Consider the following 26,344-nt stretch of genomic DNA (forward strand, 5'->3'; position numbering starts at 1 on the left):
TCAAGTTTGTAACTTGAAATTACCGATTAACAATTGGGTGTCTAGAAGCAATGCAGGTCAGCACATTACAGACCTTGCACACTGCAGAAGAGCAGTTTGTACCAATCGATAAAGGTACACTCACTCCGCTACAGTAGGTAGCAGTATACACCACTATAATGCTGTGTCAATCTGTGACGCGCCCAAATGAAACGGAAGAGAAAGAAGAAGAGCGGCCAACGTCCTATTCACTTAGTTGAGTTCGAGTTTCTTCAAGGCTATGATTGACAGAGTCAGCAGAGGTTTATATTGGCATGTCCGCAGACTTGCTCGGTTATTATTGTAATACAAAGATCTGCAGTATGGCGAGTCAAGAAAGAGCTCATAGTTTTCACCACCCATCAACAAGAACAAAAACATCATATATCGGATTCCTGAGGATGTTATTTATTGCTTTCATTCACACGTCGCGGGCGAATAAACAAGGTTTGTAACTTAGCTGGCTACGTACACTAGCTAGCGCTAACTACCTTAGACATTTCTATCCGAAGTGTAGGTTGAGGTTATCCTATACGGGCCAACTTTATCACAGTTAGCCTGCTAGCTAGCTAATACCTTGCTAACCCTGCTCCGCTGTACCTATCTCTGCTTACTATTTAATGTAATTTTATTGCTGGAATGAATTGGTGCCTTGGAATGATGCAAATCATTCTTCAAAATGAAATTGATGTGGCCTTACACTAACTGGTAGCTTACTAAATGTTGTCACCCATACCATATATAGCTAAGCAGGCTAATGTTAGCTAGCTAGCAAGACATTTTATCTTAAGAAATAGGAACAGGAAAGGTAGCTTGTTAGCATTAGCTTAGCTAACACTCTATGATCTTAATGCATTGGAATGAAGACATGGCAGATTGGCAACATAAATAATAAGTCTCTCTATCGCGCAGGCAAGATAACATTACTTCCTCGTACTAGTGCCAGATGAAGGTATTTTGTAATTTCTCAGATGACGGTTATGTGTAAACGTGGCTGAAGGAGCGTTTGATACATGGTTCCAGCGAGGCAGTGATCAGTCCACCCTGCTGTCCTAACGGGCCAAATCGAATATGACTGAAGTGTCAGCTGTCAGATCCACCTATTCAACGGGCTGTGTTGTCCTTAGCTTACCAGTAGTGAGTGTGTAGCTATAGTTCACGTCCAAGAACAGCGGTGCCAATTTTGAGACGTGCCTGAATTGTTTAAATTGCTTCCAAAAAGTCATATTAGTTACGTTCCAGCTCTTTATCTTCCAGGAAATACAAGGACGCAGTGATTCCCTCTCACAACAACACAGCGTTGTGTATTTGGCAAATACTGTGACAACTAATTCACTGTTGTATTGTCGCATCTTTATTTCTATGCTCACCGTCCTATCATAGAGAGTGCAAGCTTAGCAAACTTAACATAGTAAACTTAGTCCTGTCAGAAACCGCTCAGAGTAAGTGCGAGTGGTGTTGAACTATTGAAACATCCCAACACAGGCCTAAATGACAGAAAGGGTGACTTGTGATTTAATGGAAAGAATCACAGGTTAATTTGCTGCTGCCCTTTTAATATTTTGACCATTAACCATGTGCCCATTATTGTTAAGTTGCTTGACCATATAAGTTGCTTGAGGACCAATTATAGAATGATGGGCAGAAAGATCCTAAAGGTTTTGGAAACAGTCTGTCTTCTATTTGTAGCCTTTGTCATTACTTTACCCAATGTTAAGTACCCACAAGCATCTTTTGTTTTGACTTTTGTTTTGTTTATACCATGCAACTAAAGAGTATAGGTTTGAGACTCATCAATGGCTCTTTCACTCACATCATGAGTTGCATTAGGTGTCACCTCTAATCAGTATAGGTTTGAATGGGAGGGTATCCCAGGTACATCTAGGCTACTGTCTTGATTTTTAATGTGATTATGTGCTTAGCAATTACTGATTTTACACATGGAGTTTGCAGTAAATTAGTTTATTTCCATGTAGCACAATGTTCCACAGATCATTGTGTCTGTTACAATGGTTAGCTAATTTAGATTGCATTCCATTACTGCAACCCATTCCACTTTGAGCATAGTCTACTACTTTTCTGCACCCTATCACAAAGACACTATTCACCTCTGCCTCAGTGCCATCTGTGTATTAATCTGAAAATTAAACTACTAACTCTAAAGCTTGTGCTGGATAACCAGCCTGAGTGAAGACCAATCATTCCAGTGGAAGATTTGTAATTTGTAATGCTTTCCCTGCTCAAAGTTTGCCATGAATTGGATCCATAGAGGTTGATCTTCTAGCACAAGCTTTGGCATTTCAGATCGTGTCAGGTGAAAAGCTTCTCTGTATAGTGAAAGCATTATACATGCTGAGTAATGAACTGAATGCTTGGATTTCTAAGCCTGTAGATTCATATTATGAGTGAGTAAAATGAGAGCCAATGCTAAAGCATCCTTTATATTTGTTGAAACAGTCTTTCCTTTGATAATAGGCTAATTATGAAGAACACTGAGGAGCTAATATCCTTTTCACATACAACCCGGGAATATTACGGTATACTGATCTGGGTCCATCCCTGTGGACTGTCACCTTGTAACATCATCAATAACAGACAAGTTTACATCCTGTGTTCACAATGGCAGATGACATGATGCTCCAGTCAGGGCACAACATCGGTTAAACACTGAACTTTGACGTAGTGGAGCAGACTTTCACGAAGTGGAGCAGAGTGTGACCAGGTCTCAACCCTGATCTCTACCAGGGTCGTTTTATAGGGTCACCTTACCCAGGTCGGCCCTTTACAACTGACAGTCAACCCATGTATTTCTCCGGTCACTAGTCCAGTGTGAATGGGGTATACGAGATTCAAGAGGGGTGTGGGGTGGGGTTACCTTTGCCAGTATTACTTCGTGTTTCAGTTCCAGGTTGTGGTCCTGATTATTTATACCATGTCTGTGAGTAGATCTAGGCTTACAGGCTGGACGCTTTCCCTCTTCTATCCTAACTGAATAGTGGTTTGTATTTGCTCGCAAAACTTAGCTGAAAAGTTGCAGCACAGTAGTGCTATCTCAGATTTATGGCAGGCAGCAAGGAAATATAGTAGCTGATTGTTGGTAATGCCATCCTGCACATTGCATAACCCACAGCTTGTGCTCCAAGAGAATGAAATGCAGCCTTATGATTTTAAATATAAATTATTCAAATATGTGTTATCAACTTGTGGAAAGATAGCTGTGATTGTACAATATTTGCGTGCAGCTATGAGTGACAAGATTCCTAAGTAGGTCTGGTGTTTTGAAAATGTATGTGATAATTCTCAAAGTCTTGAAAAGTTTGAGAACTGCACAAAAAGCCTGAAAACAGGAAAGAAAATGCTGTTCAGTCCTGGTATACTATAGAGTTGACAACACACATTTTATGTAGTTGCAAACTCACCCCTTCTTGCATGTTTTGTTGTTTGTTGTTGTGAAGAATAATCTTTATTTTTTATAGAGTCATATGCCATAGTTGATAGGCATATTTCCTTTAGCCAGAATCAGCGTGTTTTGTAGTGAACACTGACCCAAATCATCAAATCCAGTCAAGAAATTAAGGTGTAAGGACCCAGAGTTAAGAATCCCTATGTGATTTACACTATGGGGACTTTCCCCTGAGTGCAGAAAGCATTTTAGAAGTTATTGTTCTCTACTGATTCTGATATACAGTTGTCCCCTGTGATTTCACCACTTTCTTGCTGATTTACAGCTGGCAATTGTCCGCCAGTACCCAACATAAGTCCTGACACCACTCACTGTCTTAGATTGGCTTCTGACTTTTGCAGTGTTTTGAAAGATGCTTTGCCAGGTAAATCAGTTTAAATATAGCAGCCTTCGGTAGCCCGTTCATTGACAGGCAAACCACTGCATTTCTCTTTATATTCTGTTTCATTGTGTTTACCTATGTTTTACCTACAGAGCTTCTATATGTTATATTGTAAAAGTTATATTCAGTAGTATTGGCTAGGTTTTTACGTTTTTCCCTTTTACATAGGTGCCATTTAATGATGATGATGATGTTAATATTAATAATGTCTTTGCTTATTTTCACAGCATTCATTCAGTCAGACACAATTCTAGAAGTTCTACATTTTGGCGAGGGAAGCCTCTTACAGGTAAGAGATATTACTTAATTCAATTTTTCGTTATCATCTAAAACAGTCCCATTTCTCATAAAGGATATTAACATTTACACTATTACAGAACTAGAAAAGGTAATAATAGTAATTTAGATTAAATTTATAAATTTTATACCTCGTAATGTAACAATATATATGTTCAGTTATTTACAACATTTTTTGTAGTTGGGCTACATGATGGCTCATGTCTCTGTTCTACTTTTTTTGCAGGCAGACTCTGACATTGATTTTAGTTTATATCATCAACAAAGGTAAGTCTTTATTTCTATCTTTATTGTCTTTATTTAGTTTATAATGTCCTCTCCCCAAGTAAACTCAGTTTACAGTTAAAGACGCTACATGAAAAATATTCTCCTTACCACAACATTGTGAAATTGTTGTGATGACTCATTCAAATGTTAGCAGCAAGAGCTGCAAACTATTTGCAGTATGTAGTTTATATTACATAGGCCTGTGATGCCTGTTTGGTTACATGCAAGTGTTAGTGTGGGTCTAGTCAAGCAGTTGATTGTACACCTTTTACACATAAATTAAACAAGCACATAAAACAAGCTTCAGGACAGGCTGCGATTATACTTCACTTTGTCATATAGATGCAGTTTTTGAGGTCTGATCATTCAAAGGTCCGATCTGATCAAAGGTTGGGTGTTGTGAGATCACATCACTCTGCGTATAAACTTGGTTTGAAAATGTCTATTATGTGTCTCCTATAGCTGTATGTATATACGTACATTGGTCCATATTTTTTATCCAGCTCCTCCTCTCCATCTCTTTGCATAACTCATAAGCACACTGTGGCTGGATGTTTCCAGACTTGTGTTGAATTCTGGAAAACAACACAATCCTGACCACTGCCCTGTCTAGTTTTGAACATCCAATGGCAGTGGGAACAAAATCTGAATTTTGCCCATCATTCACTCTGTGCGTCATGGCATGATTGAGTGATACAAATTGCATTAAAATGACAAGTATAAGTACAAGTATAAGCATAGCCTGAAGTGATTGGGTAACATAACAGTGATCTTAATTTCATTATGCTCCTGGCTTTAACATAAGCAACATTAGCAAACACAGTAACAAATGTCAGAGACACTGCTAAAAATTATAGTGGAACGAATTTTCAAATGGATGATCAGTCACTGTGGTCATGTGAATGACCAAGTACAACAAGGTTATTCTGCCAAGCCTAATGAACTTGGACATCATTTTCATTATATTTGACACCAGACCAAATGCCAGCTAACAACCAAAAATGAATAGCTTGATCATCATCATAATCATAATCACAAGCTGCCAAAGCCAACAAGACAACACAGAAACAACACACAACCATGCTAACAATAGCAAGCTTGGCAAATTGAAAACTGCTCAATCGATGCCATTCAAACTGCCCATGTCGGTCCACTAGACCTCAGTGTGCCTCTCTCCTGACACAGCAGGTACAGATTTGGAACAGTTCATTCTAGCTGTACAGACCACTGAGACTTTTAATGCGAGTTTGTCAGTAGATTGCTTTTACCCACAGTGACAGGGCTAAGAGAAGGAGACAGGGGCGGATAGTTGTGTCTTTTGCTTACTTCCTAACCCTCTGATACTGACAAAAGCCCCTGGTTAAGTCATATGGCATCAAGGTCTAGATCGATTAAATGTCATACTCAAGCAAGCCTCGAGTCTAGACAAAGGCATGCCTGACAGAAGTGCATCTTTGGGGAAGTTATACTTTCCCCACCTCTGTCTTTCACAGACACACATCAGTTCCTTATAACTGAGCACTGTCAGGACTGTGGTGATCGTTTCAGAAGAGCACTGTATATCCAGTCTCCTGAAATACTGTCTGGGATACTCCAAGGATTTTTCTTTACCAATTAAACCTTGAGAGGAAACGGTCTTAAATGTCTTTATGTGATTGGCTGGACTCGACTGTGTGTTTATGTTGCCTATGCCTAACAGATAGAGCTGCTCAAATCAGTAAATATTTTTTCTAGATCAGCAAAAAGAGGGAGAAAATCACTTTGCTATATGACAATTTACAACAGACATTCATAGTCTCACTTTCGTTTTTTTTAAAAATATTTATTAACATTGAAGAATGTTTTTGTATCGTGGCTTGCACATAACATGTAGCTAATCTGTCCTTACTTTTACATGTATAGTCTGTGTCATACAATAAGCCTTGTCCATTTGTACAGTATGTTCTAATCCATGCAGGGGGTTATCTTGCATGGTCATAGCATGACCACTCCCTCAACAGAGCCTGGGGGAAGGGTATTTTGCTGTTATGCTGTGTTGCTTCAGAGGTTTTCTAAACGCTGAGCTTCCCTTTTTTCCCTTGATCATCCCAGGGTTTGGTGTCTGTCTGTCTTCATCTGTTGGTTGTTTATTGCTCTCTCTCTCTGCCGCCACAACTCAGCCTGAATCAGTGCATCATCCTCCTGTCTGTCAAACTTGAGCTTCTCTGTAGCGTCATCTCTTAGTGTGGGGAAGTTGTCAACAGACTAGCCACTTCCATAGGAATCTCACAGTCACTCTGGCTTTTTTTGGTACCCCCAGCTGAAGGTTAGCCTGACACTAGACATATGCAGATCCGAGGCCAAGAAGCAGCGCCCTCCCCATGATCCCCCCCTGCTACTCCTATTACTCACTGACATTCAACACATTAGGTCTGAGGTGCTCAGCAAAGGCCACACAGAATTCACTGTCAGAATATAGTTGAATCCTTAATCGCAAAAGAATTGTATCAACATGCATACAGCTGAATGAATTTTCTTAGTTATTATATTAATGAGAGAGCTGAGGACGGACAGTAGATAACAAAGCATCCCTGAGAAACACTATAGCCTTGCATGGTTGGGTCTCTGTGTGGATTACTATCAACCCCAGGGGATGGAAATCCACTCCGTCTCCAGCCAGCTCAGCTCAAGGAGGACCGTGGTATTGCCATTGTCTCCTCCTGCACACGTAGTCTTGGTAGTAAATGGGTGAAATTGATCTCCGGTAAATTGTCTGACCCCAAGGTAATGTTAAAGTAATTGCATTTGAGTGACTCACTGGGGGACGATTTTAGCTACCAGCACTTCAATGGTACACAGTCAGAGTTGGGAGGATAAAGTATTTCATCAGTAGTTTTTCCTTGCATACAATAGCTTGGTGGCAACCTTATAGCTGTTATTTGAACTTTTCCCACTGATCTGGTTCTGTGTGGTCCTTTGTCAAATGAGTATTAAGAGTATTACATGATTAAGAGGCAAACGCCTTCAAATGTCAAATGACTTTAAGCTCGGTTGTGTACCACACCTGCATCACTGTGAACTTCTATTTCCATGAGATTTACATAAGGGCTCCCATAACACAACTCTGTTGTACAGTCGCCTCGCCGTTTAGTTTAGCCCATAGATGATTTGCTTCCCTTTGAGGAGGGCCTTGTCTATTGTTAAGATACACCTGTTGTTAGGCGGGTTTGGTGAGTTTTTAACCCTACGCCTGTGCCCTAAGATCACACCTGTGAAACTGATGCTCAGTATTGTTTTCTGCTTGCCTTCATGTGAGAGAGAAACACAACACTCTCAAGGTTTTTTTAGTCCCAGTGTGACAAGAAGAGAGGAGTTTTTTTCCTATGCCTCTCCAGTCTATGGATTTTCATAGAGATTTTCAATATGGAAGTTGTCTCTCGCAGATGGGAACAGTGTTCCCTGGACCATCATATACATCGTTAAGAGAGCCTGGACAGAGATTATTGATGTCTCGGCTGTGTGTTTGATGTCGCATTTGTTTGAAATGCACACAAACATGGATACCGTTTTTCTTAGCCTGCTGTTTTTGCTCCTGTCACGTCTTCCTTTCTCTCGCAGCACGTCCCCGCACCGTGGGAACTGCCGACCTATACGTTTTGAACCTCCAATGCTGGACTTCCACGAACAGTGAGTGTGCTACATGTTGTTGTATCCTCTGTCTTTATTACATTACACACTCTTTGTGACACTTTCTATTATTTATTTACAAAGTGATTTAAGTAAAGAAGCAATTACTCTATTCATTTGAAAGTAGTTATTTACATTAAAGGGTGTAAGATTGTATTTACTATAAGGTTACCCATCTTTTTTGAGGTGAAGAGCCACACGTTATCTCACTTATAAACTCACTCACTGGACATATTAATGAAAGAGTTTTTCTTAAATGCGTTCAGAAGCTATGTCCAGTATTTTGTTAGCTTAAACAATGTTTCCTATACCCTATGGATATTTTACAGACTGATGCTCAGCCAATATGTTCCAGTGTAAAATTTAAATTTTACATAGCCTGGCAAGAATTAATGGATAGCTGAGAGTGGTGTATTTTAGCAATTTATGGTATGCACTTAACAAAGCCATATTTTTAGTTTTGCAGGCGACACCCAGGTTCATGGCCAGATTTATAAGATCACATTCCACACTGACAATGGGTGTAGCACCCATGTAGTGTGATCCAGCTTAGTGTGCCAGAGTAAGAGAGTACATTAGGTGATTCAGTAGTGCTCGAAGGGGCTGCAGCCCCCCCCCCCCAACTCCCAGTGAACCCACCCAGCTGTCTCAGCCTGCGCTCCCCTGTCCTACTTTCTCAACAAACAGTCGTCTTATCAGCTGTGTATGTTTGGAAGTAATCAAAATGTAACCTTGACAAATTCTCACCCTCTCTCTAACACACTGAAAATGAAGGCAGGATTGAATTACTGGCCATCATAAATCAGCCCATATGAGCTCAACTTCAGATACAGTGTAGAAAACACTGAGATATTGGACAAGCCCGTTCTTGTCTAAACTGAAGGGAGAGGGGTTGGTCCGTTTACATATATCTTCCTTGTGTTGGAGCTGCCTTACTTGCTTCTTCATTTGCTTCACTTAAGACAAACAGTTGATTTGGAGATATGAAATTTGAGAAATGTCACTATATTAATTCTCCACTAACCACCTGACTGGCTGACTACACAGACAGGTTACATCTGTCACTTTACTTAGACTTTGAAAGGAACGTTCTTGACCCTTCTTCTTCAAGTGAATAAAACTGTATTATAGCCATATTTAATTGCATTTCCTGACTCTCTTTTGTATTTCTGTTTTACTATCTCATCTTTAAAAGCAATCTTTGACATTATTGGTCTGTTTTTACATACATTTTATATGTGATAATTTTATTGGAGCTCCCTATTTTAACCCGCATGCAATACGTGTCTTCTACAATAGTTTTTCAATTTTTTGAATTTAAGTTAAACAAGCCCCTCTGAAAAATTGCCATACAAATTTATAACAAATTTTTATATTTATACAACTGATACAAATTGTCATTAGATCTATGGGCCTAGGAAATGTGTGTATTGTATATTGTGATTTTGGGCTGTTATAGTCAGTTGTTGTTTTATCACTTTCTTTCTTCATCTATAGGCCTGTGGGAATGCCAAAAATGGAGAAAGTTTATTTACATAATCCTAGTTCAGAAGAAATTAGTTTGATATCAATATCAGCAACAACAGCACATTTTCATGCATCCTTTTTCCAGAATAGGGTAAGTAGTTATCACCTGAAAATCACTTTCTGAACAGTGATTTGCTTTTGTCATCAGGCCAGTGGTCACAATACATTTAATGCATGTCTAACAAGAACTGTAGAAATGCTGTATTTCCCCTTAATATATATTTATATTGAATAGTTCTACTTATCTTTAGTCATATGGCTGTGTGTTATTAAGGTCACCGTGTTGTTTGATTATCATTAGTGTCTCCTATTTAAAGGTGTTATGTGTATTTAGAAACATCAATATATCATTGTCAAATTAATTGTGATACTGTGGTATAATTACCATAAACAAATGAGACCATAGTAAAGACAATCGGTAGTGTCTGTCTCACACCAGTAGTATTGTTAGTTCTAGTTTTTCTTAAAATTTAGACCACATTATTTCCCATAAACATCCTCTTTGCTTCCTGTCGCAAAGAGGATGTTGCTTCTTGTCCCCCCTCCCCCTCCTTGGTGTCGCTTTTCGTACCTTTGTTTTCTCTTTGGCTTTGCTGAAGAAGATAAACATGTTGGAAGTGATTTTTTTCTATAGGCCTTTCACTCTTTCCACCATCTGCCATTGCGAGAAAATCTGAAAGCTACCTACTTTATCGAGGCCTTGTGATTGTGACTATTTCGGCAAGCAGCTAGCTGGCTACTATCTGACAGACTACGGGGAATTGTGTGTTAAACAAATGAATTTGAGGCAAAATTCACTAAACAGTTACCACTTGCGGCCACAGGCCCCGCCAGAGTGCAGAAGTTACAGAGTGCAGCTTCAAAATGGCCTTTGTCAAACAATACCCGACTGGGAAATTCAGTTCTCATAGCACTAGACCTTTAAAGTCAGGTGTCATGGAACAATGTGTTGAGATCTTAGCAGTTATCAGCCCAACTGTTTGAGGGTCAGTAGAGTTACAGTGGGCTGAGAAGTTGTAATCTGCTTGGTCTGTTAAAATATCTAGTTCAGTTACAGACGAAGCTGTGTTTGTTGTACCAAACATACTTTTTTGTGCTAATTTTTTCTCCCCATCTTTTTCTTCAACAGATAATTCCACCAGGGGGAAACACGTCATTTGATGTTGTGTTTCTTGCCCGTGTAGTAGGGAATGTAGAAAACACTTTATTTATTAATACATCACATCATGGAGTGTTTACATACCAGGTAGAGACCAAAATAAACATCCCTACTTTTTCTTTTTGAATTGAATGTTTAGTGTCAGGAAAGTGTGACTGATAGCCTAATATTGCGTCTCCATCTCTGTCCTGAAGGTTTTCGGGGTTGGCATCCCGAACCCCTACAGACTGCGGCCCTTCATAGGGGCCAGAGTCCCAGTAAATAGCAGTTTCTCACCACTAATAAACATCCACAACCCACACAGTGAACCACTGCAGGTAATCAGTCATTTAGAGCACTCAAAACCTCTGATGATTAAACTTGCCCTTGTTTGATTCTTTTTTGTGTGAAACTGATGTATGCTGATGGATTGATGATTACTGTAGGCATTAGTTGTGTGTGTGTGTGTTGTTTTCTCCCAGGTTGTGGAGATGTACTCCAGTGGTGGGGATTTACATCTAGAGCTTCCCACGGGTCAACAAGGAGGCACTGGAAAATTATGGGTTAGTTTCTTATCCTAGTTTCTTTCCTATGTTAAGTTCACAGTTTATTTATCTGTACCTTTTTATAACAACACTTAAATAATAGACATTTACTGCATGGCAATGAGAGTTGAATCATAGTCACCTATGCTGACTTTTTCCCTCCAGGAGATTCCCCCATTTGAGACAAAGGGGGTGATGAGAGCCAGCTTCTCGTCGCGAGATGTAGACAACCACACCGCTTTCATCAGAATCAAAACCAATGCCCCCAATGAAGACCAGTTGATCATCCTCCCTGTAGAGGTGGAGGTCACCTCAGGTGTGTCACCAAATCCTTGTGAATTTTCATTACCTACATTTACTGTATTACTCAGTGTGCTTGTGTCTTTCAGCTAAACATTTAACATGATAAACATTTGTGAAACTTGCCTTCAGCCTATATATTTTCTCTATTTTCTCTTTTTCTTGGTGTAGCCCCTGGTATATACTCCTCCACAGAGATGCTTGACTTTGGTACGCTACGGTCACAAGGTATGGAGTCCTACAAGGCTTAGGGCAACATGAATAAGGGTTACATTCTGCAGTTATTCTTGAGTAATCCTTCTCTGCTGTCTCTTCTCTTCTTTCTCTTTCATAACTGGTTTGTGTTACAGATCGACCAAAACAGTTGAATCTCCATCTTTTAAATTCGGGAGCAAAAGATGTTCCAATTACAGTAGGTTGCCTTGTGCTTTTTAAAGCCATATATTTAACAGGCAATCTGAATCCTTATCTTGACGGTATTTTTTACTTATGCTTTACAGAGTGTCCGGACAACACCATCAAATGAAGCGGTCACAATAGACTTCAAAGCAATCACGCTAAAAGCTGGAGAGAGTAGATATACCAAAGTTGCAAGTATTAGTTTTGATGGTAAGTCCTGTACCAAACATTTCTGGAAAAATGTTATTTGTTTTATTTGTTGATATTTATGTGGCGATAGTGGGCTCTTGTTTTGTTAAAAATATATCCAATATTATTTCTTTCATGAACTTGTGATTTGAATGTCTTTTTTTCGTTAAAACAACCTTGAACCATGAAAGATAGGCCTGTTCTTAATTTAGATTTTCCCGAGGCATTTGATTTGCAAACTGCAAAGCTTGTGACAAACAATTGGTGGAAATCACATTAGGATCTTAAAGGAAAATGCCTCTGTTGTTGGGTTTTTGCTCCTTGCTATCATTTCTCCTCCACCTCAGATCCACATAGACTGTCGTTCTTTGCATACATTGTATCATGGCATATGTAATTAAAAGTGGCATTGTCCTTCAGTGTTAAATGCCATCAAATATGGCATTGACACCAAACCCTCCTAGACCACAAAATGTATCTTTGCCTACTGTGCCCCCATTCAAATTATTCAATTGAACAACAACAAAAGTATTTTTAATTTAATATATTTTCTCCATGATTGAAAGCATACTCTGAAAACATCTAAATAATACTGAAAACATTTGGAAGGAACAAATATTTGTTTCAAAGGTATTATTTGTCCTGCTGAATATGGTTTTCGAATTCAGTAACATCCCTAATAGACGCCCAAGTAAATCACATTTGATATACCCGATGTAATAACAATAGTAATTCTCACTTAAAGGAGAATTAAACAAAAATGGCATAACTTAAGGGAAACTTAGAAAGTTAAGGCTGAATTTAAAGGGACATATACGGGACATGTAGGCTTACTCTCACTGTCATTCACAATTAAGCACAGGTTTGGTTTTCTCATCTCTACAACCAAACATGGAAATATTAAAACAACAACAGTAAAACTGCTAAATCTGCTGCCTGGAACTTGAAGATTTCACCTGGGGAAGACCAAATGAGAGGGCAGCTTACCTAAAATTGCTTCTGATTTCAGCGATTCCATTCACTATTTGGGTTTATATTGTACAGCCTCTTCTTGTGGAGCCTTGTATCCTAATGCACTGCACTTAAATATCTGCTCTGTGATCTTTGCTTTTCATTACAGCTTCAAAAGCAAGAAGACCATATCAGTTTTCTGGTAAAATAACAGTAAAAGCAAAAGAGAAGAGTTACTCGAAGCTTGAAATCCCATACCAAGCAGAGGTTTTAGAAGGGTAAGTTATTTTTGTTTGATAAACATGTTTTACTGATAACATCCATCAATAATATGGAGAGTTGACAGTTTAATACAGAACAATAAATGTCAGCCTGCATATGAGTAAAAATGATCTATAATATACATCCCTGCGTCATAGATTGATTCATTAAGGTCCCTCTGGTCTCTCCTCTTGCAGCTACCTGGGCTTTGACCACACAGCTACCTTGTTCCATATCCGGGACAGTCCCGTCGACCCAGTGGAACGACCCATATTTCTCACAAACACCTTCAACTTTGCTATCCGAATACACAATGTGTCCCTGCCTGAAGAGGCCAAAACCATGTTTAACGTGAGTGTCGCCATAGAATGGGTTATTGAATACTGAATCTAAACCGTTATATACTCATAGAGAGCAAAATCACATCACTAATTCTCTTCATTTTAGGTGCAGAACTTCAGTGCCCCCATCCTCATCCCCCCACACGAGTCACGTTACATCTTCTCCCTTCTCTTCCGGCCGGTCCGACCCTCTATTCACATAGACAGCAACATCTTGCTCATCACGAATGCCTCAAAGTTCCACCTGCCTGTCCGGGCGTACACAGGCTTCTTAGAGGTACACAACGGCCATATGGTTTGTTTAAAAACGTATATATTGAATACTAGCAAATACTGTTGTACTGCTTGAGGTACAAGTCTCTTTAGGTCACTCACTTACCCTCAAGGTGGTATTGAATTAGGAGTTTATGCAACTTATGAGTGAATGTTCTCAGCCTTCTGTGTTGATGCCAGGATTTATGATGGGAATGTGTCTGTGTAATGTGGTGTTTGTTCCATGTTTCCTGGTCTGAACAGCCCCTGGTCCTGTCACCCAGCCTGAAGGAGAACCTCCTGGACTTTGGTGTCCGCAGTGCAACAGACACCAGCAGCATCACATTTGTGGTGGTCAACAGTAATCCCATAGAGGTGAGAATATATACTGCATGACATACACACACACACACACACACACACACACACACACACACACACACACACACACACACACACACACACACACACACACACAAACCTTTGGACAGTTTTTACAGGAAAGAAGTAAAAAGAAATCTGATGCAAACTCGAACTGGCCGCAATTTTGTGTTTGTGCATATCTGTCTTTCCAATTCATTGCGCAATTCACCAATTCAGCTCATTGTGCAAGGCATGTCTGTTTCATCTTTAGAATAGGCTGACTTTTATTGAGTACAATACCTTATCAAGATCATGTTGTGACATGTACACGTTCATTCACACATTGGTAGAAGATATGGTGTGTGAGTTTAAGCAATTTGAAGTCGAGCTACACATTGTGCAGCAATAGGAAAACAATCTGTAGACTAAACGTAGATTCTCACACACCTTTCCTTGTCACTTTCTGTCCCCCAGCTGGAGATCAAGTCCTGGCTGGTCACAGGTGACAGTCTTTCCATGGAGCTATTGAAAACGGAGAAAGGGAACAGGACAGTGGCTCTGAGTCGCATGCGGGAGCTGCAGAACACTTCTGCCTCCCATCACAAAACGGTAAGACCTTCTTATCCGTGGAAAGCTTGAGTCAACAGTGTCGCAATGTCATTCCACAGCCAGTTCTGGCTTTATGTTGTGAGCAGGATGCCACTAAATTTGACACAATCACCAAAATCCTTGTAGTAATAATAGCAGAGAGAAAAAAGCTCAGGGAGTACTCTTAGCCCCAACTATTTTAATGTAAAAGAAAAAGTAAATTGTGCTTTCAGTGTGAAAATATATGAAGCATATGAAATGTTGCTTCCGATAGTAGTGTCAGATGCCTTAAATGGAAAAGAAATCTAATGCATGTTTTTGTGTCTCTGTAAAGGTGATATTAGCCTCTGGCTATTATGCAGCATTCAGAGTGACACTGGTGGCCAAGGCGCTGGAGGGCACGTATGACGGAGCCATACACATCACCACAGACTATGAGGTAGGTAGTCAGTCAAGTCCTCTCTCTGTGCAGTTCTGTTGTTGAAAGGAATGCACAACCACAATTCAGTTTGGCTTTAATATTGATGGTAATATTCCTTTCCCTCAGATATTAACCATCCCAGTGAAAGCTCTCATTGCAGTGGGGACGTTAAACAGCTCCCCCAAACACATCGTTCTGCCACCCTCCTTTCCAGTAAGTAACTTTACTGATCTATTCATGAGAATGACAAGACTCCAAATATACATAGACCTACAGGGCATTACTGCATTTGTAGGAAATGGGTTGATCTCTCTCTTATCCTTATAATGAATGGTGGAGCTACCTTGGGTCAGCAACCATCTAATGTTTTTTCTAATTTTCTGAGGAGTATTTCACATGTGTCCTGCACTGTCAGGAAACAAGATTAGATTTCAGACACATCCTGATGCAACCAGACACTGTCAAACACAAAGCCTCTTCACTCCTGCTTGCGAACACGTGAGGTAAAAGGCCTTTGACATGTCTGTATGTGTGCTATTTGTCCTCAGGGGAAAGTTGTTCACCAGAGCTTCAGCATACAGAGCTCTTTCACACAGAGAGTGAGGCTACAGCAGATCCGCTCTCTCACAGAAGATGTACGCTTCTATTACAAAAGGCTCCGCAACAATAAGGATGAGTTGGAGCCCAGACGCAAGTCTAAGGTAGGGGCTCGTCTCACAGAGCAAAATTTGTGAGGCAAAGTGGTTCTTACAAACCAACAGAAAATATTACAATGTATGTACTTTTCTCCCATCAACTCCATCTCTTTTACAGGTGGCAAATATTTATTTTGATGCCAGCTTGCACTGTGGTGATCACTGTTATGTTGGACTGCCATTTGTCCTTAAATGTAAGTGTTCTTGAGAGTCACGTTTTTGAATCGGCTCACATTAAAATCTCAAACAACTAACAATCAATATTCAATCGCTAATATCTATTTTTTCTTTCATAGCGGAGTCCAAGCCTCACGGACTGGCCTTGCAGGAGGATATTTGGGATGCTGATGTGGATCTGCACCAAAAACTTCTCAGACGATGGAAAGAGCTGAAAGAGCGCTCAGGCCACGAGTAAGTCATATAATGGTTACAGGATCTTTGGGCATGGATTATCAAATTTTGCTGTTATTTGGTTGTTCCATACTTGAGGACTACTTTACAAAACATCATGAGATTCTTTTTTTTTTTTTTTTTTTTTACTGAAGGGTTGAAGCCATCTTTGAAGTCAACACAGACCTTCAGAAAAACGTGCAAGCTAAAATAACAGCACAGATGACCTGGCCGTCACTGGTCAACTCTTCACAACGAATTATGTTCCCTCTCACCAATACAAACAGCTCCTCTGTGAGTAGAAACAACCTCCCTCTTATTCATGCATGCACAGATACACACACACACACACACACACACACACACACACACACACACACACACACAGGCATATCTTCAGGTATAGGTAGAGTTGTGAACTAGTGTGTGTAACATGGCGCTGGGACAACTGTCTGTTTCTTTGCAGGAAGAGGAAGTGATTCTGGAGAACCCTGCCGATGTCCCTGTCTTTGTCCAGGTCCTCCCCTTGGCTCTGTTACCCAATCCCTCAGTGTTTTCTGGAAAGCTAGCTGACAGGTTGGAATTCCCCACAACCCACAAGTTTTTTTTGCTTTTTTAAATCTTACTGCTTTGCAGAAAAAAGGCAAATAGTGATCCTCACTGACTTTATTTTCCAGGCTACCATTAGGAAATTTGTCCAACATCAACATCAACGCGAATACTTTGGAATTCCAGGTCCACAGAAATCAAGTGAGTACTACAGGATAGACAATTGACTTCAATGTTACGATGCAGCAGTTATTCAAGAATTCTAGGAATCAGCTGGTTGGCATAAAATCGAATTACTAATCGCAATCCTCTTGTCCATAATTGAGCCAACATGTGGAAGTTGTTTATCCTTAACAGGCCCTTTTGTTTATTTGGCAGACATCCCTAATGAAGAGCAGTACAGGGTTTGTAGAGGGATCAACTAGACCCTTTGTGTACAATCTCCTCCTCCTGCCTGGAGAGGTCAAGTCCTTCAGTGTGAAGTTCACTCCTACCAGCAACCACAGTGTCTCCTCCCTTCTCATAGTCAGGTATGCATTTGCAAAGCCGTATTCAGTTTTTAACATAACCAACTAAAAATTCCCATTAGTTTATAAGTGTTCCTGTTCTGAAATTGTTTGCATTATTGGGAATCTATTTAGGAATAACCTGACTGTGATTGACACAATCGTGCTGCAAGGCCGGGGTACAACGGAGAGCCTGAAAGTTGCAGGGAAGCCTCCAGGACAAGGGAGCTCGCTGAGGTTTAAGATGACCGAAGCCCTGCTGAAAGACTGCACAGAGAGTGAGTTTGTATTGCTGAGACCCTGCTCATGGAGTCTGTTTTACTCTGAGTAACATGTACCAGTACACAGGATGGTAGAAAATCCCTTGTGCCATAATCAAAGGGCGAGCATTCATACAGAGGCCTAATTCAGATGTCAAACGGATGATGTTCAAGCCTACAAATTGTTATTGTAGAGGACATCAGGCTACGCTGTCATACATCTACAGGACCATCAGACAGGCAGCAACATTCACTAACCTCCTCACACATGCGCGTATGTCATTGGGATTATTAAGTGGGCCCCTCCCATCACAGATGTGTCATTGAATTAGTCCCACAACACCTCCAGAAGGCTTAACAGTGATTTCTGGCGTCCCGGAACCATCCTCCTCCACACCTGCTCTCAATACCGAACACAGCTAGTCACCTAAACTAACCCTAACCCTAGCTCCCAGCATTACTTAATAATTTATAGTCTCGTAATTGGTCTGAATAATAATAGGTTAATAGGACAGGTGACCCTGCTGGATTCAGTTGGCCTACTCATCAGTTCAGAAAACAAATTGTTTCAGCAACTGGTGACTTTAGTTATGTAAGACAATTATGCCAAGAGCTGAGAATGGTGTATGACTACCCACTCCAGCTGCTGTAGCTACACTCTCATATGATATCTAACTCCTGTCTTCGTCATAAGATGGATTGCCATATTTGGACTGCAACTGAGATAAACCAGAGCAAACATACTAGTCACATTCAATATATGCGTGCTACAAACAAATGCTAACAAGTTGCTATCCTCTTGTGCCGTCCTGTACATTGATAATGAGATTTGCACAAGTTGTCCACAGTGTCCAGTTCAGTGTACTTTATTTTTCCTTGAAGAGACTCACATGATTTGGTGTATAACACATTGGATTTCATTTACAACCTATTCAAAACCCATTGTGTTAATTTTCTAATTGTTTTGAATTAACCTCCCCTCCTCGTTTATTTCAGAGACAAAAGTGAAGGAGCCAAACTTCACTCTCAGACGAACATTCAGAGTGGAAAACACAGGCTTGCTCCCGATCAACATCAGATCAGCAGAAATCAACGGACAAGCTTGTGAAGGATATGGATTCAAAGTTCTCAATTGTCAAGAATTTGCACTTAAGCCAAATGCTTCAAAAGACCTCGTCATACTGTAAGTGAACAAAACTGCCACATGTTTCGATCCCATTTCTCCATCAGTATTTTGCAGACCTGTTACCGTTTAGTCCAAATTGGATCTGCGGTCTGAGAACTAGGTCAGCATAAGAATGCGGGTATTGCATCGTAACTCAAGTCACTAAGTATACACATCAGTTGAAGAGAGAGAGTGTGCGCGTCTGTATGTATTTCACGTGTGCATGTGGTGTGTGCTCTCCCCATCACCCACAAGCTCTATTAATACTTGTCTTCAGCCACTCTTGGTGAGTAAGCCTTCAGTAAGAGGATGAATCGGCTCTCTGTCCCTCTGTGGCCTCTCCTCGCTGCCGTGAGTTCTCATTTCCCTACTTCATTTAAAAGGAAAATCCACCCTAAAAAAGAATTAACACATATTATTCCTACGATCGTGGACAGTACATTTAGACTTGTTACTGTCATGTTTTTTTTCCCCACAACTCACCCCTCATAATTTAGACTATGCAAATTTTCCAAATGGAAAAGCACATGTTAAACTGAACTGAACTATTCTTTCATTGCAGTTACATCACTTAGTATTGATAGTATCAGTATTGCTCAGTATTTGAGAGAATCCCTCATGGGTAGTTTAGGAATATTTAGAAAAATTAAGGCTGTCCAACCTCTTTTGTGACCTTTTTCACTTTTGATTTTAGCATAATAATTACCCTTCCTTAGCCCTATTCCCTTTATGTTTTTTTTATTTTATTTTTTTTCTTATCATTCATGCTTTCACATCTTGAAATTAGTGTAGCTCACTGTAATCTGGTATTTATCAGGCATCTATCTCTTCTCTTTGTCCAGAATGCTACAGCCAGACTCTTATCTAGATTAAAAAAAAAGGGACCATATTAGTCCTGTTCTGGCATCTTAACACTGGCTCCGTGTCTGAATCATCTTCAAAATCCAATGCATTTGTCTTCAAAGCTTTGCATGGTGTAGCTCCTGAGAATACTGCTTAACTGCTGTCCCTGCATAATACTGCTAGGTCCCTCCGGTCCTCTAATCAGGGGATTCTGGCAGTCCCAAGGTCCCAGTTAAGACTTATGGGTGATAGGGCTTTTGCTGTGGCAGCACTGAGACCGTGGAATAGCCCTCCTCAACGCAGATCAGCTGAATCTGCTAAAATCTTTAAAACTTGTGTTAATACCTGTTGTTATTCAACTTTCGCCACTTCTGACATCTCTATTGCTCTACTTTTGTACTTTTGACCATGCCCTTATTTTCCTTATGTCTTAATTTTGCTGTTTGTGTCCCATACTCTGGTCCTTTTTTCCGCTTTGTAACCCCCCTATTTTGTAAAGGCCTTGGGTACAAACTGTTTTTGTATTTTAAAGTGGACTCTTGACTGGGCCCTGGCACTGCCCCATCAATAACTTATCCTACTAAAAAAAACAGCAGCAAATGAGATTCTTACAGAGCATGACATAGATCATTAATGACTTTGCAAAGTCAGTGCACTGTTGAATATCTCTAAAGAGGCCACGTTATAACTATTTTGCACGTAGAAATGCAATAATTTATACATAGGCCACCAAATCCTTTCACAGCACAGCACTAATAATACCATATGATATGCCTTAGTTTTGGCCCGCTCCCCCTCTGCTACTGCCCGTCCCATTGTTGTCGTTATCATTTTCTGGGGCTGCTGGCTGACAGCTTGTTTGCACATGAAACATCAGTTTAGCACATTATGCTGCATCCTATCTTGCAGTATCTTTGTTTTTTGTTTTTTTTCTGCACTTTTTCAGCTTTTCTCTTTCTATACTCTATTATGTTTACAATCTTTCAATCTTACAATCTTACTTTTAGAACTTGTGTTGACAAATTACATTGTAAAACAAACCTGGGCTTGACTAGTTCTAATCCCCCCTATCAGCCTTCAGGTGGATTTTGTTGTGTTTTTGGAGCGTGCATATCAGTAGCCATGTGTATGTGTGTCACTGCCAGCCTGATGCATAGAAAAAAAAGAGAAAGCGGGCACACGAAGCCTAGCACACAGACCGTCACCGGTCAGTTCACGCAGCATGTCAAGGTGGTCCATTTATAAAATTAGTACGTCCTGACGCATCCAGCTGGCTTATACACTCCCTGGTCCACCGAGATTCCTCCTGGTTCTTCCAATTAGCCACCATGTGTATGTCCAGTGGCAATGAATGGACGACCTACTTTGTGGTCACATTGACAGACCACAGGATGATTTAACAGACTATAATGTGTGTGTATATGAACACACATTTTATGAGGTGGTGAGTAAGGTATTTGAACTGTACTGAACATCGAATTTTCCTTTCTTACAGGTTTACACCCGATTTCACCTCATCTCGAGTGATCCGCGAGCTGAAATTGGTGACGTGTGGAGGCTCTGAGTTTGTGTTTGTCCTGAACGCCTCCTTGCCCTACCACATGTTGGCTGCATGTGCAGAGACCTTACCCAGACCCAACTGGGAGCTGGAGCTCTACATCATTGTCTCTCTCATTATGAGGTTAGCATTGCTCTGTACAGTGGCGTAGCGTTTGGACAGTGACACCTTTTTGACATTTTGGCCTTGTACTCTTATCACCTTGGGTGGCAAATTTTGGGCAGCAGAGAGACCGTCCTTGCCTCCATGACAGCAAGCATCTGCCCTGATGAAGTGTGTCCTTGAGAAAGACACTAAATCACTACCAGATCCAGGGGCGCTGTTCTGTAACTGACCCTGACCTCTGACCTCCCTGTGGAGGGAGGAAAACAAAAAGAAAATTTAACCTCTGGGGATCAATAAGAGTATTTAAAAAATGTATTTAACATTAAAACAATTTTTGTACACGGCCTAGGGCAGGAAATGTATTTGGAGAGATTATTGCCAGAGTCGCTTTTAGTAAGTCGGTGTAAAACCAAAACTGGCATGAAACGGTTGATTTTAGTACCTGTGAAGGCAGATGATCCAAAAGTATATCACTGACCAAAAAATTTAAATTAAAGAAACTGACATGTTTTCCCAGTTCTCAGTATGCAACTTTAGATTTAAATTAACAATCAATGAAAATGGGCATTTTGACAGTTTTGGAGTATAGCTGAAATTTGCATTCAGAGAATGTTTTGAGAATGTTATTTCAGCCAAAGCAATACTGAATACTGACAATTGTAAGCATAATGATTAATTTGTTCTGTTAATTGTAAGTTCTAACTTGAACTTAATTTCCTTTTGAGAGAGCAGAGCCAATGTATCAAGAAGTGTTTGAACTCACAAAATGTCCACAAGCACTCAAACACTGTGCTGCTGTATCTTGTTAACACATCTTTTCAATCCAAGTAACAATGTTGTATTTACATTTGCTTTTTTCTGTTTAGCTCCATGTTCCTGTTGGTGATTGCCACAGCATACCTGGAGGCTCAGGGCATATGGGAGCCTTTCAAGAGACGTCTGTTTGTGGAATCCAACTCTACCTTGGAGACTGGGAGACCATTTGATCTCAGGGAAATAGTGCAAATTCACAGTGATTCAAAGTAAGTCTAACATTGGGATCTGCGACTTACATCTGGGGCCAAATAATTTTGTAGCTGCTTTGAGGGGACCGAAATGTGTGTAGGTGTGTCTTGCTCTCAAACCATATGACATCATCAGTATACAGTATGATATAATGTGACTCTAATAAGGAGAATGGCCCATCTTATATTAAAGTAATTTGGTACCAAAAGATTTGAGATTTGGGAGCTCCACAGCATCGTCTGTCAACTTAAATTAATTCTGAAATACTCCAAATTTGTCATGTTCATATATCCAGAAACGTTTTTGTTGTGGGAGAACCTATAGGGAAAACTAGAGTATACATACCACTATAGCATACCAGCATACCTCCATTTGGGCCTACAGCATACCGCTATCTAATCTAATGAATGTAACTTGCATAAATAATTTAGCATCAATATTTTGTAATTGCATTGTCTGGCTCACATACTATCATTCGTAGATACATTTACCTTTCCCTTAGTGTTGGATAGGAACATTACTGAACAGTACTACTATGTGTGAGCAGGAATAGGTCAGCTTTTGACTGACAAACTGAAACTGTGTTTTTAGATGAGAGAATAATGGCTAAAATATTTTACGAATTTTTTTAATTGTTTAAATGACCCTTACAAAAAGATTATTACTGGTGTAACCACTCACTGATTTTCTGGGAGCTGTGTTCTGAATGAGTTGAGTTATATGTTTATACGTTTATGTTTCTCACACCATTCAGCTTGAATGATTACAGCGACTCGCATCAGAACTCGAGAGGACTGTATGGGCCCAGCAGTGGAGCGCCGCGGCTTGGAGGCCGACCGGCTAACGGCCGTACCGTATCGGAACCAGACAGCCAAGATAAGAGGCCCAGGCCAAGCTTTAGCCGCCCATCTATGCAAACTGCTTCCTCCCAGCTGGCCAAAGGAAGTACCACCTCAGGCCAAGAAGGCCCTCAGGCTGCATGCCAGCTAACCAATCGGAAGACTCGGAACGGCAAGCAACAGCAGGCAGCAGGCCTTCTGGACCTCCCGGGCCGAGGTTTAGCCGGGTCATCATTGCCTCACAGAGTCCTCTGCCCTGAGGACGCAGAATATACCAACCTGCTAGGGGCCATGGACAATGACCTTGACCGTCCAGAGTCACTTAGCGTGGAGGCTTCACAGGAGCAGAGCTCTCAATCTATACAAAACAAAGGTATCCACATTTATTTTACCTGTGGCAAGTAAAGGGGTGTTGAGGGTCTGTATTGAGTAGAATGGCAGGTTTTTGTAATCATTCCCAAGTTTTGAAAGGAGTTGTGTACATCCTCTGTCTTGCCTGCAGTGTTGGAATCTAAAGGGAAGCTGCGGGGCAAAACAAAAGCCCAGAGGAAGAAGGAGGAGAAAGAGAAAAAGACAAAGGTAAAGACTCAGGGAGATGAGCTGAAAGATACTCTGGCCGACAACGATGACAGCTCCTCAACTACTACAGAGACCTCTAATCCAGATGTGGAGGCTAGCATCAAAGAGGTACACATACTCATGTGCTCAAACGGCAAAACGATACAATAACTAGGTACAGTCATCTTTGTGTGTACTTTGGGGCATGCCCATGGCTTAATAGGCAGAGACACATTCCATTTACGAAAAAGTATTGTTCAATAACAAACTCACATCCTGTTCTGTGCATCATTTCTCTTACCTGTCCCTCCAATTTTTCCTCGCTCTCGACTGTATACTTTCTAATACTACAGAGATTACGTAAAAATAATCCTTTAAATAGAGATTCTACCAACACGCTGTTGTAATGTCTTTTCCCATTCCCCCTGCCAGGAGCCAGTGAAAAAGAAAGGAAGGACAGTAACCACAGGAAAAGGGAAAGAGGAGACTTCAAATTTCCTAATAAAACCCAAAAACAAGAAACAAGGAACCATAAAGAAAGAGAACCAAGCAGAAAAATCGAGGTGTGTAAACGTCCTTGTAGGTGACAGCCATCAATTTCCTGTTATTTATCCTCTCTTGACATTGTTTAAAATCTTTATTCTCAGTTCTCTTGAGCTGCCGTATGTAACACCACTGGAGAACAAACAACGCAAGAGCTTCACATCCAAAGCTCTTCACCCTCTTACCAACATCCCAAAGACAAGAACCCTGCAGAAACAGAGATGTGAGTTTCTTCAATTAAATTCTGTCACTTTGCCGTTTGCTTCAGTACAAGATTCATTGTTTCTGACATGTTTCTTTTTGCAGTGGCTGGGAAGCTTGAAGACGGGCGTCCTTCTCTGCTTGTGAAGTTGTTGTCCAGTGGCTCTGTCCCAGAGCTGGGCCACAGCAGCAGCTCAGAAGGCGAGAAGGAGTTCGCCTCTCCGGAATGGGATCTCCCTCTCCCCAAAATCAGCAACCGTAAGTCATGACCCGACACCATCCTGTCATTTCTAAAGCCTGTGTTTCGATCAGCCTCTTGAACGGCTGCCACTCTCATGTTCTCTAAACACGCAGAAGCTGATAGTCTTCAGCAGATCTCCATCCAGACGATGAATGCAGACCCCTTTCTGAAGAGATCCATCTCAGCCAGGACCTGCTCCCCCCCACCGTCTTCCCCGAGCTTAGTGTCCCGAGGCACCTACAGCAGTGTACTCAACACGAACAGGTATCCACTTGCCAAAATTTGCATAACAAAATGCACCAACAAAACACAGTACTTCAGTATGCCATATTGTCACAACACTGATAACTAATCAAGATGCTTGGTGCTCTCCTGACACTTTTCGTAGTGAGGGAAACTTGAAGAAGGCCCCAGGGAACAAGTTGTCTGTAGCCGCTTCACTCCCGGGCAAAAATGGGAATCCCACTTTTGCTGCTGTGGCTGCTGGTTATGACAGAAGCCCAGGTAAATATGTAATGGTGACTTAATACTTGATCAATGTGTGTACACTAGCCATAAGATCGTTTTGTTTTGGGAAGATGCAAGTAAGTATGCACTCTGCTTTGTGTTCTTGTCAGGTGGCAATGGCCCAAGTAAAACTGATAACCAAGGCAAGACTCTTGCACACATGACATCAGTGGAGAGTGACAGCTCTGACAGGTAACTACAACTCTGGGAAAATCACAAAATGGCAACATCAGAATACAATCCCCACTGAATATTTTTTTAATTCTCCCACAGCTCTGGATTATGGAGTCCCATTGACACAGCCAACAGTCCAAACTTCAATTCTGCCAACTCCTTCTCTGCATTTGGACCCAACAATTCTTTCAATCTGACAGGAGGTAACCCATGTGGCTTACAGGCTGTTTAAGAAAGAACATAAGAATGAAGAATGAAATACTGCTGCATCACATTATGGTTGACTAGCTGTATTATTTGTAACAAGTATGTGTTTGCTTTAGTTTTTAGTGGTATGAATTTCCCAAAGTCCTTGGAGCCTCAGCAGAGCTGGCCCGAGTTCAATGCTGTGTCCTCCTCTATCTGGGACGTCCCAAGCAGCGACTCTCTGCACTCCTGGCCCAGCAGCTCTAGCTCACCGACTGCCCCAACTGCAGTAAGATCCCTTATGTGCTGTTACTGCAGCTCTAAAATACTCTGTTGATTCTTGATATCATTGTAAAGTCTTCTGTTCTCTGTGCAGTCAATCTTGGGAAACTCTCGCAACCCGTGGTCCACGACGACTCCCTTCGGCAGCTCCATTTGGTCCACAAGTGGAGACTCTGCCTTACACTCCTTTGCTCCATCTACCAACTCCACAACTCTAACGGATCTGGTCAGCAGTCCAGCCCCAGCCACACCAGCTCCCACTGAGATGAGTCGGACCTACAACCCTTGGAGCATGTGGCGCCCCACTCTGAGCAGGCGGAGCTCCGAGCCCTGGCCCAACTCCTCTGACAATGGCAACTGAACAGCACA

At 41.0% G+C, this 26,344-nt stretch overlaps 1 protein-coding gene across 1 annotated transcript; it reads left to right on the plus strand.

Moving 5' to 3' along the window:
- The first annotated feature begins 251 nt into the window (after positions 1-251).
- tmem131 (transmembrane protein 131) lies at positions 252-26,344 on the plus strand. Its single transcript, XM_071517579.1, has 41 exons — positions 252-465; positions 4,091-4,152; positions 4,387-4,427; positions 8,025-8,093; positions 9,591-9,711; positions 10,750-10,866; positions 10,974-11,096; positions 11,241-11,321; positions 11,469-11,619; positions 11,775-11,831; positions 11,954-12,015; positions 12,104-12,212; positions 13,312-13,420; positions 13,601-13,754; positions 13,851-14,021; positions 14,261-14,371; positions 14,834-14,968; positions 15,282-15,386; positions 15,495-15,581; positions 15,917-16,069; positions 16,182-16,257; positions 16,360-16,474; positions 16,609-16,747; positions 16,920-17,029; positions 17,131-17,203; positions 17,381-17,532; positions 17,644-17,786; positions 18,765-18,951; positions 21,272-21,457; positions 22,306-22,461; positions 23,199-23,656; positions 23,786-23,970; positions 24,274-24,404; positions 24,489-24,607; positions 24,691-24,843; positions 24,940-25,090; positions 25,215-25,330; positions 25,444-25,525; positions 25,607-25,710; positions 25,831-25,982; positions 26,070-26,344. Exons 1-41 carry the CDS (start codon positions 294-296, stop codon positions 26,334-26,336), a joined length of 5,445 nt encoding a protein of 1,814 aa, XP_071373680.1. The 5' UTR covers positions 252-293; the 3' UTR covers positions 26,337-26,344.

This window comes from Centroberyx affinis, unplaced genomic scaffold (assembly GCF_046629955.1).
Source record: "Centroberyx affinis isolate AG114_WGS23_722 - 3 ecotype Tasmania unplaced genomic scaffold, CSIRO-AGI_Caff_v1 ptg000503l_1, whole genome shotgun sequence".
NCBI lineage: Eukaryota > Metazoa > Chordata > Actinopteri > Beryciformes > Berycidae > Centroberyx > Centroberyx affinis.

Bases quoted from the DNA above. Each gene is read 5' to 3' on its own strand.
- tmem131 (XM_071517579.1), top strand. From the start codon at position 294: ATGTCCGCAGACTTGCTCGGTTATTATTGTAATACAAAGATCTGCAGT. The intron at 4,153-4,386 runs GTAAGAGATATT...CTTTTTTTGCAG, and splicing joins GCGAGGGAAGCCTCTTACAG to GCAGACTCTGACATTGATTT. The intron at 23,971-24,273 runs GTACACATACTC...TCCCCCTGCCAG, and splicing joins TGGAGGCTAGCATCAAAGAG to GAGCCAGTGAAAAAGAAAGG.